Source organism: Thalassophryne amazonica, chromosome 15 (assembly GCF_902500255.1).
Source record: "Thalassophryne amazonica chromosome 15, fThaAma1.1, whole genome shotgun sequence".
NCBI classification, from domain to species: Eukaryota; Metazoa; Chordata; class Actinopteri; order Batrachoidiformes; family Batrachoididae; genus Thalassophryne; species Thalassophryne amazonica.
Genome location: NC_047117.1, coordinates 32,699,856 through 32,714,549, shown reverse-complemented (window position 1 = coordinate 32,714,549; position 14,694 = coordinate 32,699,856). Strand labels below are relative to the sequence as shown.

The 14,694-nt window shown below is 39.5% G+C and overlaps 1 protein-coding gene across 2 annotated transcripts in view; it reads right to left on the bottom strand.

Annotated features, from left to right (window-relative positions):
- si:dkey-162b23.4 (sodium/hydrogen exchanger 9B2) overlaps nucleotides 1-14,694 on the bottom strand; it is a 64,615-nt gene that overhangs the window by 18,863 nt on the left and 31,058 nt on the right. For both annotated transcript variants that reach the window (XM_034188300.1, XM_034188301.1), the window contains exons 6-8: nucleotides 13,647-13,774; nucleotides 11,100-11,275; nucleotides 10,528-10,634 (exon numbers count right to left, since the gene is read on the bottom strand). In XM_034188300.1, the coding sequence (XP_034044191.1) occupies nucleotides 10,528-10,634; nucleotides 11,100-11,275; nucleotides 13,647-13,774 (411 nt within the window). The remainder of the gene's footprint in view (nucleotides 1-10,527; nucleotides 10,635-11,099; nucleotides 11,276-13,646; nucleotides 13,775-14,694) is intronic.

Here is a 14,694-nt window from a genome sequence, read left to right as displayed (position 1 = left end):
CTGCCTCCCCTTGAAAATGAAATAATTTTTCTTGCATGCACATCTTCGAATGGTGTGCTGCCGATATGTGGCATTTCACTGAAAGCGACTAAGTGCTTTAAGAGGAGATGGGCAGCCAATGGCCACTATGTTTTTCAAAAATAGTTGCAATCATTATTATCATTTTTGTATAATGCATTAAATATTAAAGCAAAGCTGTTCCAGTGAGACACTTTAATTAAAACTATTTTCTTTATATCAGTATTGTAATCTTTTTTAATTTTCTAATACTGGCATCAGTATCAGTCGGGCTCTACACATACTCGACTGCTGCAACCAGCTACAGAAAGAAGGTAAAAAAAAAAAAAAAAAAAAAAAACTTTTGCTGCTATGTTTATTTGTGTTTTACAACTTAACCGCTATTAAACAATCACAAAATGTTTTCTTTGTCTGATTAACAGTTTTGTTTAAGTGGAGAGCATCATATTCTCTGACTACCACATTTTGTGTCTTGTCACTTTTCTCTCACTTTGAGTGAAACATTCTCAGACTGCAGCCAAAGAAAAGCTAAGTTCTGCATGGTACTCTGGCAGTGATGAATGGTGGATGTTACATACTGTTCATTTCATTCCTAACCATCTGCATACATTTTTTGTTTAATCAAACTCATGTGTATTTAAAACAGGCAATGTTAATTATGGAAAAATGGCAATACTCAGCCAATTAATCAGATCAGATTGAACATTCAGCCACTACTTGATACCATCCCAAATTTTTGTTTGCTGAGGGTATAAATGTTGGAATGTTTGACTAACAGGTGTTTCTTGCGGTCAAGGTGCGTCCTGTCAGATTAACTGCTGACACATTGAACATTTCTGTTTATTCTTGTATTTAGCATGGGGTTTCACCTGTACAAAGAAACAACCTGTGTACAGAACAACAGACCTCAAATGGGTCAACTGTGTCAAACAGCAACAGCAAAAATCCCAAAACCACAGTCAATAACATTACCAACAACCTCAACCATCCACTTTTTGAAACAGACTACAAGGGCAAAAATGTAGAGACCACAATGCAAAATACAAAACAGCCATCATCAGTATTAATCAGAAGGCTGGACTGGAAACGTAACACCAAAAAAAAAAAAAAAAACATACATGAGCTCCATGGATTCTGGAACAAGGCATTATGGAGTGATTATGTCAACATTAACCACCATCAAAGTGATAGAAAAGCCAAAGTGTGGAAGACGCACAAATCTGCCCATGATCCAAATGCATACCTTTTAATCTACAGTAGTGTTCAGAATAATAGTAGTGCTATGTGACTAAAAAGATTAATCCAGGTTTTGAGTATATTTCTTATTGTTACATGGGAAACAAGGTACCAGTAGATTCAGTAGATTCTCACAAATCCAACAAGACCAAACATTCATGATATGCACACTCTTAAGGCTATGAAATTGGGCTATTAGTAAAAAAAAGTAAAATAGGGGGTGTTCACAATAATAGTAGTGTGGCATTCAGTCAGTGAGTTCGTCAATTTTGTGGAATCCCTTACCAAAAAATAGTACTGATAAGTATATAAAAAGTAAACTAGAAGTATACCTGAAACATACTTGCATATACTACTTTTTGGTAAGGGACAAACAGGTGTGAATCAGGTGTCCCCTATTTAAGGATGAAGCCAGCACCTGTTGAACATGCTTTTGTCTTTGAAAGCCTGAGGAAAATGGAACGTTCAAGACATTGTTCAGAAGAACAGAGTAGTTTGATTAAAAAGTTGATTGGAGAGGGGAAAACTTATACGCAGGTGCAAAAAATTATAGGCTGTTCATCTACAATGATCTCCAATGCTTTAAAATGGACAAAAAAAACAGAGACACGTGGAAGAAAACGAAAAACAACCATCAAAATGGATAGAAGAATAACCAGAATGGCAAAGGCTCACCCACTGATCAGCTCCAGGATGACCAAAGACAGTCTGGAGTTACCTGTAAGTGCTGTGACAGTTAGAAGACGCCTGTGTGATGCTAATTTATTTGCAAGAATCCCCCGCAAAGTCCCTCTGTTAAATAAAAGATGTGCAGAAAAGGTTACAATTTGCCACAGAATACATCAACTGGCCTAAAGAGAAATGGAGGAATATTTTGTGGACTGATGAGAGTAAAATTGTTCTTTTTGGGTCCAAGGGCCGCAGACAGTTTGTGAGACGACCCCCAAACTCTGAATTCAAGCCACAGTTCACAGTGAAAACAGTGAAGCATCATGATATGGGCATGTTTCTCCTACTATGGTGTTGGGCCTATATATCGCATACCAGGTATCATGGATCAGTTTGGATATGTCAAAATACTTGAAGAGGTCATGTTGCCTTATGCTGAAGAGGACATGCCCTTGAAATGGGTGTTTCAACAAGACAATGACCCCAAGCACACTAGTAAATGAGCAAAATCTTGGTTCCAATCCAACAAAATTAATGCCTCGCAGATGTGAAGAAATCATGAAAAACTATGGTTATACAACTAAATACTAGTTTAGTGATTCACAGGATTGCTAAAAAAGCAGTTTGAACATAATAGTTTTGAGTTTGTAGCGTTAACAGCAGATGCTACTATTATTGTGAACACCCCTTTTGTACTTTTTGTTTTACTAATAGCCCAATTTCATAGCCTTAACAGTGTGCATATCATGAATGCTTGGTCTTGTTGGATTTGTGAGAATCTACTGAATCTACTGGTACCTTGTTTCCCATGTAACAATAAGAAATATACTCAAAACCTGGATTAATCTTTTTAGTCACATAGCACTACTATTATTCTGAACACTACTGTACAACTTAACCCATGTGAGCAGCACTTCACCTAAACTTAGAAATTCTCAGAAACAACAAAGTGTTTAAGAAAAGGTTTTCTTAAAAACAAGACTACAAGTCAACAAAAAGTGTACAATTTGACAGAAGATACATGCAAAGCAAGCATAGTTTTATTTCCTTCTATGAAAATCCTTTTCTGTTTCACTCTACCATGAGGATGTGACTCGTAATGCGACAAAAGTATCACTTTCTCTAATCACAGCCAGAGAAGCCTTGAACTCCTTCAGATATGTCATGGATGTCTTTCTTGGTGGTTTCCCTCACTATTCTCCTTGCATTGTCAGTTTTTGCCTGCTCCAGACAGATTTACCACAAAGTTCGAGGGGATGTCAAAAAGTTTTGAGCCTCACACATTTTTCCCAGTCGGATATTACAATGCATCACACCTGATCTAAATCAACGCCTTAGCTACTTATTTCATGTAGGATCATATTGCTCACTTCAACTGTTGAGTCATAACACTGTGTGGAAGAGACATACCCTCCAGTGTCAGTCGTGGCCATTCTGCTTCACCAGGACAACGCATCAGTCCACACCAGCCGGGTTGCCATGGACGCTGTGCGCGTGTGTGGCTATGAACTTCTTCCTTACCCACCCTATTCTACAGACCTAGCCCCTAGCGACTTCCACCTCCTTCCCAGGCTGAAAAAATACCTTTGGAACCAGAGATTTGAGGATGACGATGAGCTGAATGCTGCAGCGTAGGGCTGGTTAGGGGACCAAGATGTTGAGTTCTACTGATCGGGTATCAATGACAGGCAAACTAGAAGGAACAAGTGTATGGAGACGGAAGGGGACTATGTTGAATAATAAAACATTATAAATCCAAATATCTTGCTCTTTCTGTTTGAGGCTCAAAACTTTTTGATATCCCCTCATACCATACAGTTCATATTTCTTAATGCTTCATCTAAATGAAGTCAAAGACATAATCAGCGACTGGGAAATGTTCATGTATTGCTGTGGGGTTGTCTGGTGCCCCTTTTGAGTGGTGTGGGGCACCTTCTGATTGGACATACGTGGTGCATGTCTGGCATAGGCACTTGCCTTGGGATCTCCCATTCGCATTGGGATGGGGATCTTGCCTCTTGGAAGTTTGATGCTGCTTGGGTTGTGGCCTGCCTTTTCCCCCGGTGGGCGGTCCAACTGACCTATTTGGTCAGCGGGGTCTTGGTGTCCATCTGATCTTGGGACTGGGGTCTGTGTCCTGAGTCTCGTGCTCACAGGGCTGTTTCACTCCCATGTGTGCAGAGTTTAGGTTTAGGTGGCTGGTCTGCAGTACTTGTGGCTGCTTCTTGCTTTCAGGTGGAGTGCTGGTCCTGTGCCTTCTCTCATGTGGTGCTGTGGGCTCTCTGGCACTTGCTGTCGCTGTTTTGGGGCTATATGGTGCTAATGCAGCACTTTGGAATCATCCACATTATCACACACCTGTTTTCTTTTGATCATTCACAATCTGGATATATATATAATCTGGATTCATGTAACTCACATCTTCACATATAATATTTCTATGTTACTGCTACCACCCTGATTACCTCATCCATCAAGCAGGGCCTGTCTTCTGTTTGTTTGTCCACTCTGTATTCTTACCTCTTTTCCCTGTTAGCATTCCTCATTGTTTCATTGGCATTTTTAGCGTCAGTCATTGTTCTTGTCACGGTTTGCTAAATGATCATTTTCTGTGCTACCCCATTAATTTATGAGAAAATAAAAGGGGGCAGCAAATCACTGCTGCCATGTTAAAAATTGAATATATATTCTCAATGGTATGAGCCGGCTGTGACTCATATTTGAGTGATAAACATATAGACAAGGTTTGAAAAAAAAAAGGAAATGTTCATTTATCCGTCCAAAAATGTCTGTAAAGAAAACTGGCTGTAAAACTCATTTAATTGTGCTATACTAAGGGGAAGACATGCAGTAAATACTTAGGCATTCCATTTTAGAGGGGTTTGATATTTTTATTTGACTGAAGTCATGCTGTGGAGATTTGTTTTCACTGTGAATATAAAGAGCATAATTTTGGAAATTTTATACAAGGAAGCCTAAATTCTTCTTTATTGAATCTGATATCATAAACAAATTATGTGTAAAATCTCAAGCGTTTAAAAAAACCCACAAACCTTTTTACTGTACATTTAAACCTATAGGGATTCCAGAGAGGCTAGGACTTGGAAAAAGGCTGATTCAGATACATCTGAACTGGTTAAAGACTCAGATTGTGAGGCCAGAGAGCCACCACAAGCTCTGACAGTAATTTGATTTATTTATTTTTTTTAATTTTAGGTTAATAACTATTAATATACCAAATGTCTGTCTATAGTCAAAAGCTACACAACTTCACCCTTTCTTGAGAAAGGTGATATATATAATCAAGTGCATAAGTATTTGTACAATAACATTTTTTATTTATTTAATGTATTTATTGTAATTTTACTCTGTACACCACCACAATGGAGTTGAAATAATGCAATCGAGATCAATCAATCAATTCAATCAATCAATTTTATTTATATAGCGCCAAATCACAACAAACAGTTGCCCCAAGGCGCTTTATATTGTAAGGCAACGCCATACAGTAATTACGGAAAAACCCCAACGGTCAAAACGACCCCCTGTGAGCAAGCACTTGGCGACAGTGGGAAGGAAAAACTCCCTTTTAACAGGAAGAAACCTCCAGCAGAACCAGGCTCAGGGAGGGGCAGTCCTCTGCTGGGACTGGTTGGGGCTGAGGGAGAGAACCAGGAAAAAGACATGCTGTGGAGGGGAGCAGAGATCAATCACTAATGATTAAATGCAGAGTGGTGCATACAGAGCAAAAAGAGAAAGAAACACTCAGTGCATCATGGGAACCCCCCAGCAGTCTAAGTCTATAGCAGCATAACTAAGGGATGGTTCAGGGTCACCTGATCCAGCCCTAACTATAAGCTTTAGCAAAAAGGAAAGTTTTAAGCCTAATCTTAAAAGTAGAGAGGGTGTCTGTCTCCCTGATCTGAACTGGGAGCTGGTTCCACAGGAGAGGAGCCTGAAAGCTGAAGGCTCTGCCTCCCATTCTACTCTTACAAACCCTAGGAACTACAAGTAAGCCTGCAGTCTGAGAGCGAAGCGCTCTATTGGGGTGATATGGTACTATGAGGTCCCTAAGATAAGATTGGACCTGATTATTCAAAACCTTATAAGTAAGAAGAAGAATTTTAAATTCTATTCTACAATTAACAGGAAGCCAATGAAGAGAGCTCTAGCTGCAGCATTTTGAATTAACTGAAGGCTTTTCAGGGAACTTTTAGGACAACCTGATAATAATGAATTACAATAGTCCAGCCTAGAGGAAATAAATGCATGAATTAGTTTTTCAGCATCACTCTGAGACAAGACCTTTCTAATTTTAGAGATATTGCGTAAATGCAAAAAAGCAGTCCTACATATTTGTTTAATATGCGCTTTGAATGCCATATCCTGATCAAAAATAACTCCAAGATTTCTCACAGTATTACTAGAGGTCAGGGTAATGCCATCCAGAGTAAGGATCTGGTTAGACACCATGTTTCTAAGATTTGTGGGGCCAAGTACAATAACTTCAGTTTTATCTGAGTTTAAAAGCAGGAAATTAGAGGTCATCCATGTCTTTAAGTCTGTAAGACAATCCTGCAGTTTAGCTAATTGGTGTGTGTCCTCTGGCTTCGTGGATAGATAAAGCTGGGTATCATCTGCGTAACAATGAAAATTTAAGCAATGCCGTCTAATAATACTGCCTAAGGGAAGGATGTATAAAGTGAATAAAATTGGTCCTAGCACAGAACCTTGTGGAACTCCATAATTAACTTTAGTCTGTGAAGACGATTCCCCATTTACATGAACAAATTGTAATCTATTAGATAAATATGATTCAAACCACCGCAGCGCAGTGCCTTTAATACATATGGCATGCTCTAATCTCTGTAATAAAATTTTATGGTCAACAGTATCAAAAGCAGCACTGAGGTCTAACAGAACAAGCACAGAGATGAGTCCACTGTCTGAGGCCATAAGAAGATCATTTGTAACCTTCACTAATGCTGTTTCTGTACTATGATGAATTCTAAAACCTTACTGAAACTCTTCAAATAGACCATTCCTCTGCAGATGATCAGTTAGCTGTTTTACAACTACCCTTTAAAGAATTTGTGAGAGAAAAGGAAGGTTGGAGATTGGCCTATAATTAGCTAAGATAGCTGGGGCAAGTGATGGCTTTTTAAGTAATGGTTTAATTACTGCCACCTTAAAAGCCTGTGGTACATAGCCAACTAATAAAGATAGATTGATCATATTTAAGATCGAAGCATTAAATAATGGTAGGGCTTCCTTGAGCAGCCTTGTAGGAATGGGGTCTAATAGACATGTTGATGGTTTGGATGAAGTAACTAATGAAAATAACTCAGACAGAACAATCTGAGAGAAAGAGTCTAATCAAATACCGGCATCACTGAAAGCAGCCAAAGATAACGATACGTCTTTGGGATGGTTATGAGTAATTTTTTCTCTAATAGTTAAAATTTTATTAGCAAAGAAAGTCATGAAGTCATTACTAGTTAAAGTTAAAGGAATACTCGGCTCAATAGAGCTCTGACTCTTTGTCAGCCTGGCTACAGTGCTGAAAAGAAACCTGGGGTTGTTCTTATTTTCTTCAATTAGTGATGAGTAGTAAGATGTCCTAGCTTTACAGAGGGCTTTTTTATAGTGCAACAGACTCTTTTTCCAGGCTAAGTGAAGATCTTCTAAATTAGTGAGACGCCATTTCCTCTCCAACTTACGGGTTATCTGCTTTAAGCTGCGAGTTTGTGAGTTATACCACGGAGTCAGGCACTTCTGATTTAAAGCTCTCTTTTTCAGAGGAGCTACAGCATCCAAAGTTGTCTTCAATGAGGATGTAAAACTATTGACGAGATACTCTATCTCACAGAGTTTAGGTAGCTACTCTGCACTGTGTTGGTATATGGCATTAGAGAACATAAAGAAGGAATCATATCCTTAAACCTAGTTACAGCGCTTTCTGAAAGACTTCTAGTGTAATGAAACTTATTCCCCACTGCTGGGTAGTCCATCAGAGTAAATGTAAATGTTATTAAGAAATGATCAGACAGAAGGGAGTTTTCAGGGAATACTGTTAAGTCTTCTATTTCCATACCATAAGTCAGAACAAGATCTAAGATATGATTAAAGTGGTGGGTGGACTCATTTACTTTTTGAGCAAAGCCAATTGAGTCTAATAATAGATTAAATGCAGTGTTGAGGCTGTCATTCTCAGCATCTGTGTGGATGTTAAAATCGCCCACTATAATTATCTTATCTGAGCTAAGCACTAAGTCAGACAAAAGGTCTGAAAATTCACAGAGAAACTCACAGTAACGACCAGGTGGACGATAGATAATAACAAATAAAACTGGTTTTTGGGACTTCCAATTTGGATGGACAAGACTAAGAGTCAAGCTTTCAAATGAATTAAAGCTCTGTCTGGGTTTTTGATTAATTAATAAGCTGGAATGGAAGATTGCTGCTAATCCTCCGCCTCGGCCCGTGCTACGAGCATTCTGGCAGTTAGTGTGACTCGCGGGTGTTGACTCATTTAAACTAACATATTCATCCTGCTGTAACCAGGTTTCTGTAAGGCAGAATAAATCAATATGTTGATCAATTATTATATCATTTACCAACAGGGACTTAGAAGAGAGAGACCTAATGTTTAATAGACCACATTTAACTGTTTTAGTCTGTGGTGCAGTTGAAGGTGCTATATTATTTTTTCTTTTTGAATTTTTATGCTTAAATACATTTTTGCTGGTTATTGGTGGTCTGGAAGCAGGCACTGTCTCTACGGGGATGGGGTAATGAGGGGATGGCAGGGGGAGAGAAGCTGCAGAGAGGTGTATAAGACCACAGCTCTGCTTCCTGGTCCCAAAAATGTGACTTGAAGAGATGTGACTTGAAGTGTAGACTTTCAGCCTTACCTAAACAAAAATATTCCTTTTAACCATTAAGAAATTACAGCTATTTTTTGAGGCTCCATTTTGAGAGGCTGCATGTAACTGGACAAACAAACATATTTATAAATAAAAGGGTTATTCTTAATACTTAATGAAAATCTGTTGCAGTCAATGATTGGTGGAAATCTGGAACTTCTGGAGAACATGAAATACTTTTTTCTTCTTTGAGATGCTTTGACAGACATTTACTGCAACTTCCTTAGGTCATTACTCATTTGTGGATATTTCTGCCTTCAGTTTCATCTTCACTAAGTGAAGCACATGGTCTACTGGATCGAGGCCAGGTGACTGATTTGGCCATTTTAGAAAATTCCATTTCTTTGCCTTGTCTTGGGTTACTTTTTATAACCATATTTTTGGTTATAATCCATGTGTACTGTGACTTTCCACCTTATCGGTTTGGCAGAATTTGGCTGAATCCGAGCAGATATTACAGCTCTATGCACTTGAGATTTCATGATATTACTTCATGAGCAGTCCCATCAACAATCAACACCAGTGATCCAGTCCCATTGGCAGCCATGCATGTCCATGCCATAACACTGTCCAACAGGTTTGACACATGGTGTGGTATATCCATGAGGTCCTCTATTCCTTGATCATGATCTTCTCTTCCCATCATTCTGGAACAAGTTCATCTTGGTGTCATCTTAACAAAGAATCTTATTTAAGAACCAGGTACACTTGTTTGCTTGTTTTCTGGCAAAGTAAAATCTGGCTTTTCCTGTTCTTGAATGTGACCAGTGATTTGCACCTTGTCAAAAAATCTGTGTATTTATCTTCATGTACGTGATTCTTGATTGTAGACTTTGACAAAGATACACCTACCTGCATCCAGAGTGTTCTTGACATGGCTAAATGTTGTGACAGGGTTTTTCTTCACCAAGGAAAGAATTCTACTGTCATTAATTTTAGTTGTCATCTACGGACTTGCAGGTCTTTTGGTGCTGCACATCTCACCAGTGGATTCATTCTTTAAAATAATGTACTAAATTAATGATATGGCCATTTTTAACATTTTTGCTATATCTCTGCATTTTTCTTCCAGCCTAATTATGACCTTCATCATTTACATCCACACCTCATATTAAGCATTCCACTAAAAAGCTACCAAATTCAAATTCCACACTTGGAATCAATTTGAGACCTTTTGTTTGCTTAATATGCTGTAGAATAATGAGGGAACAGGCAGCACTTGGCTGTGAAATGGCTAGTCAGTCAACTATTAAATTATTTATTCTGAAAACTAAATGAGTGTGAATATAAATGGTTGTAATTCCTAAAAAATGGCTGCCATTCATAAAATTTTTGTTGTTGCTGTTGCCCCTGCCAAAAAATAAATAAATAAATAAAAAATAAAGCCGAAAATCTGCAGAAGCAGCACATCTTGAATTGTAAATTTTAAATCAATGATCGTAACCAACAGAGGCAAGATACAAATACACACAGTCCAAATACATATGTCCACTCCTTATTGAGAGACAAAAACTCCATTGTACGCTTGTAAACTGTTTATCTTGAAAAGATGTCACCTGTTGGGTCCTATAAAAGCACTGTATACACAGACCTACTGCTGTCTACATGTGGTGTTTGAGACAAAAGCCACAAGTGTGAAACCAGGTAGACTGTGGTTATGTTGGAACAGTGTGCCTACCTGATCAACACTGGGAAAGTACTGGATGAGGAAGCCAAGAAGAATTCCAGCAACCACTCCGCCAACTACTTCCAGCACTCCTCTCAAGAGGTTGTACCAGGTGGAACCTAAAAGGTTCAGCAGTATTTTTGTACACAAAAATACAACAAGACCATTACCATACATCTTAAACTATGTATTATACAAATAATGGATGGTAAGGAGTCCAACATAGAGAAATATTGGATGAAGGAAAGTTATATTGGACAAGGCGTAGCCAAGTCCAATATAACTTGAATTTGGTGACATTATCTCAGGTGTTTTTCCCATTGTGAATGTTGTTCACTAGTAGCATTACAATATAGCCTGCTGAAATCATGAACACACACTGTGACTTAAACTCAACTGAGCTCCTTCCAAACTACAGATACAAGTGAACTTTTCTTAGTAATTCTATGTGCTGATCTGCAGCACACTGGGTGCCACTCTCCTGTGGGTACGTGGGTGTTAGGTTTCAAGAAAAGAACACTGGAAACAGCCCTTTTTATTTTCTTTCATCTTTGCACATGCAAAAAAACACATTCCCAGGTTACCTGTTGCGAAGGCCATGCCCAAACATGTGGTGAATCCAGTGATGGCAAGAATATCGTCAAAGCTGCCTGCAGCCATCAGCAGGGTGGGGATGCCCTGCTCCACACCGTACCCATCTCTCTGTAGCTGCAGCATGGAGGGAACAACCACAGCTGGAGACACAGCGCTCAAAACAAAGCTACAGTGTGAAAGAAACACTTTACTTAGTCCAACACAGATGATTCAATGCTCCTTCCTCCTTAAGAGGCTGTCACACATTCAGAATTTAGGGCAAACTGTGGGTTAGAAAGGAATCATTCAAGCAAAGTAGTTGTCACTTGTCCTGTTTGACCCTGTGTGGCCCGAAGAACTTTGAAATATTCAAAAAGCTTCTTGATGGTCTGACGATAAAGCCTCAATTTCTCCAGCACCCAAAGCAATACCATTAAGGGGCAGAGTTTATCAATACTCTGGTCTTTAGTAATTGAGCCCCAGTGCCCGTTTAATATCAGGTTTCAGAACCTATCTCTACCTGTGATGCTTGGTGCAAAATTGATGTTACCCATTTGCAAACATTTACACCTTTTACACCTATCCAAATTCTTGATTAATGGCACATTCTTCTCTTTGCTGTAATAGTTACCTCTGGTACTTTTTCGTTCATGTTCAACAAAGCCCCACTTTCTGCTGTCTGGGCACTTTCTACTGTGGTGCACACATGGCCACCACAGACAGAAGCTGAGATATTCAGTGTGGCTAAACAATAACATGCTGACTTGTGAGTTCTTTCGATGCTGTCAGCAAACAACATCTTAGAACAGCGTTCTATCAAGACTGAACAAAACAGGTTTTTGATTTTTGTTTTTTGTCCTTAGATGTGATACACTGATGGGCTAAGGATGGAGGGTACAAATTTATTTTACAGAAATACGTATCAACAGTGGTGGGCTGTGTGGTGGCCAAGTGGGTAATACACTTGCTTTGAAAGCAGAAGGTTCCTGGTTCAAGGCTACTCATGCAAATTCTCTATATAATGAAGAGTTGCATAAGGAAGAGCATCCAGCACAAAATGTGTCCCAAATCAACATGCAGATCCGTATCAGGTCCACTGTTGCAACCCCAAGCAAAAAGGGGCTCCACTGTTCCATAAACTGTTCCATAATACAACTGCTCTATTACTAAAGGGTTAGATTTAGCCAAGACCTTTTCACCTCGAAGCTCAGCTAATGGCCTCTCAGGCCAGCATACCTTCTCATTCCAAAGTTTATATTTTTGTAGCCATGCAAAATTTTATACATTTCAATCAAATTGCCTCTGATACATCTATCATCTAAAGTGGTTAGACCCAGTTCAGCAAGTCTATCCTTGCAAGGACAGATGCTGCAACTCTGGAATCAACTTGGTAGCTCTTCTTTGCACCTTTACCAATATATTTTTATCTTTTTCAAAATACGGCACCCAACGCAGCCTGAACACAATACTCAAGATGAGGGTGTACAAAGCTCTTATATAAGAGAAGGAAGTACTCCTCGTCGATGTACGAGAAGGCTCTTTTTATCGTGCCCAATACGCTGTTTTCTTTAGCTGCAGACATGGCTATATGCCTAGAGAAAGACAAATTGTATGAAATCAAGATGCCAAGATCTTTTTCCTCTGTGGCAGTCTCCAAGATTTTTTCTTTCATAATATAATTGTAATATGGATCCTCCCCCCCCATTCTGAAGAACGGAACACTGTTAACATGACAGCAATTAAGACAAAGCAGGGAGCTCAGTGGGATAAGGAGTTGGGCTATCAATACGTAAAACTGCGTTTGACTCCCAATCACACTTCCTGTCTTTGTCCTTGGTCAATATGCTTCATTTGCAATGGCCTAGTCCACCCAGCTGTAAATGGGTACCAGCCTTGGCTGGGAAAGTAACCTGCTTCAGACGGGGGGGTTGTAGACTCTCATCCGCTTCATGCTGTAGAATCTGGGGATAAACACCACCAACAACGGGCCACAGGGCCTATACAGGACTTACTGCCAACCATTAAACCAGTAGCTGTCAATGCAAAATAAAATTAAGGTTCTTAGCTACAAAAAGAAGAAACTGTAAATTAAGCTGAAGTTCTTTTCCATTCAGCCTGTACATCACTGTAAAGCTCTGTAAAGTATGATGATGCCCACTTTCAGTCATTCACTTTCTCACACACACACACACACACACACACACACACACACACACACACACACACACACACACACACACACACACACACACACACACACACACAATTATGAGTAGCTGCCATGGAAGTCACTCAGCAAAACACCACAAGCATCTTCAAATAAATATCTTGGTCAATGGAACCTTAACGGTGGTGATGAGGATGGAATGTTGTTCATCACATCCCCATTAAGATGTCAGAACCCATGACCCTCTGGTCACAAGGCTGCTACTTGAACACTGAGGTCGAGTTCCCTCAATCCCTGACATATCTGACAATATCACCATACAACATTTAACAGTGGGAGACAGAGGATGTTTAGAAAAATAAGCAGGGTGTGCAAGCACTGTTATATTTACCCGAGGATGAAGCCCCATACCCATGGCAAGCCCATAAGGAAATGAGAGACCAAGGCTGTGGTGCAAGCCTCAATCATGCAAGGCCCAATCGCCACACGAATACACACAGATTTCAATTTCTTCAGTGCCTGTCAAAAATAAATGCATAGAAACCACACACCTGAGACACAAAGCATTGACAAATGTAATGGTGCAACAATTAGACATCCATTCATTCATTTTCTATACCCGCTTACTCCAATGAAGGGTCACGGAGTGGGGGCTGGAGCCTATCCTAGCAGTCATAGGGCGTGAGGCGGGGTACACCCTGGACAGGACGTCAGTCTGTCGCAGGGCTACGTATAGACAAACACATTCACACACCTACGGTCAATTTAGGGCCCTGTCGCATCTTGACGATACGCAGGTGTACGTCTAATAAGTTACGCAGCTGTTACACCTTAACAATTTAGCCAGTGTATGCTGACAGCCCCGTTTCCACTGAGCAGTCCGGGTCGATACCACACAGTATTATACATGTGGGAACAGCTAAGTATGGCTTGGTTTGCAATTCCACCGCCGGCAGAACCTTTTTGTTTGGCAATTGGAACACTTAAATATTGATGAGCATGTCATGGAGCACAAGTACGCTGTCGTGAGGCATCTCTTCGCCACACAGAGAAATAAAACAGAGTAATTTGACATTATTACGTCCGCCAAGGATGGAATAAAATCATTGGCATTTATTTATTTATTGATTTGTCTGACTGTTTGCTGGATTACATCAAAACTACTGCATGGATTCTCACCAAATATGCACTACAGATAGATATTAGAGCATGGAAGACTTCACTGAATTTTGGAGGTGATCTGGATCCTGGACCAAGACTTCACTGTATATATAGGCTTTGAAGGATTACGTCAAAAAAATGTAACGGATTCTCACCAAATTTGCACCACAGATAGATATTAGAACATGGAAGACTCCACTGAATTTTGGAGGTGATCTGGATTGGTAAAAGTCTCAGATTACTCTCATTTTATTTAAAATTAAATAAATCATCACTTT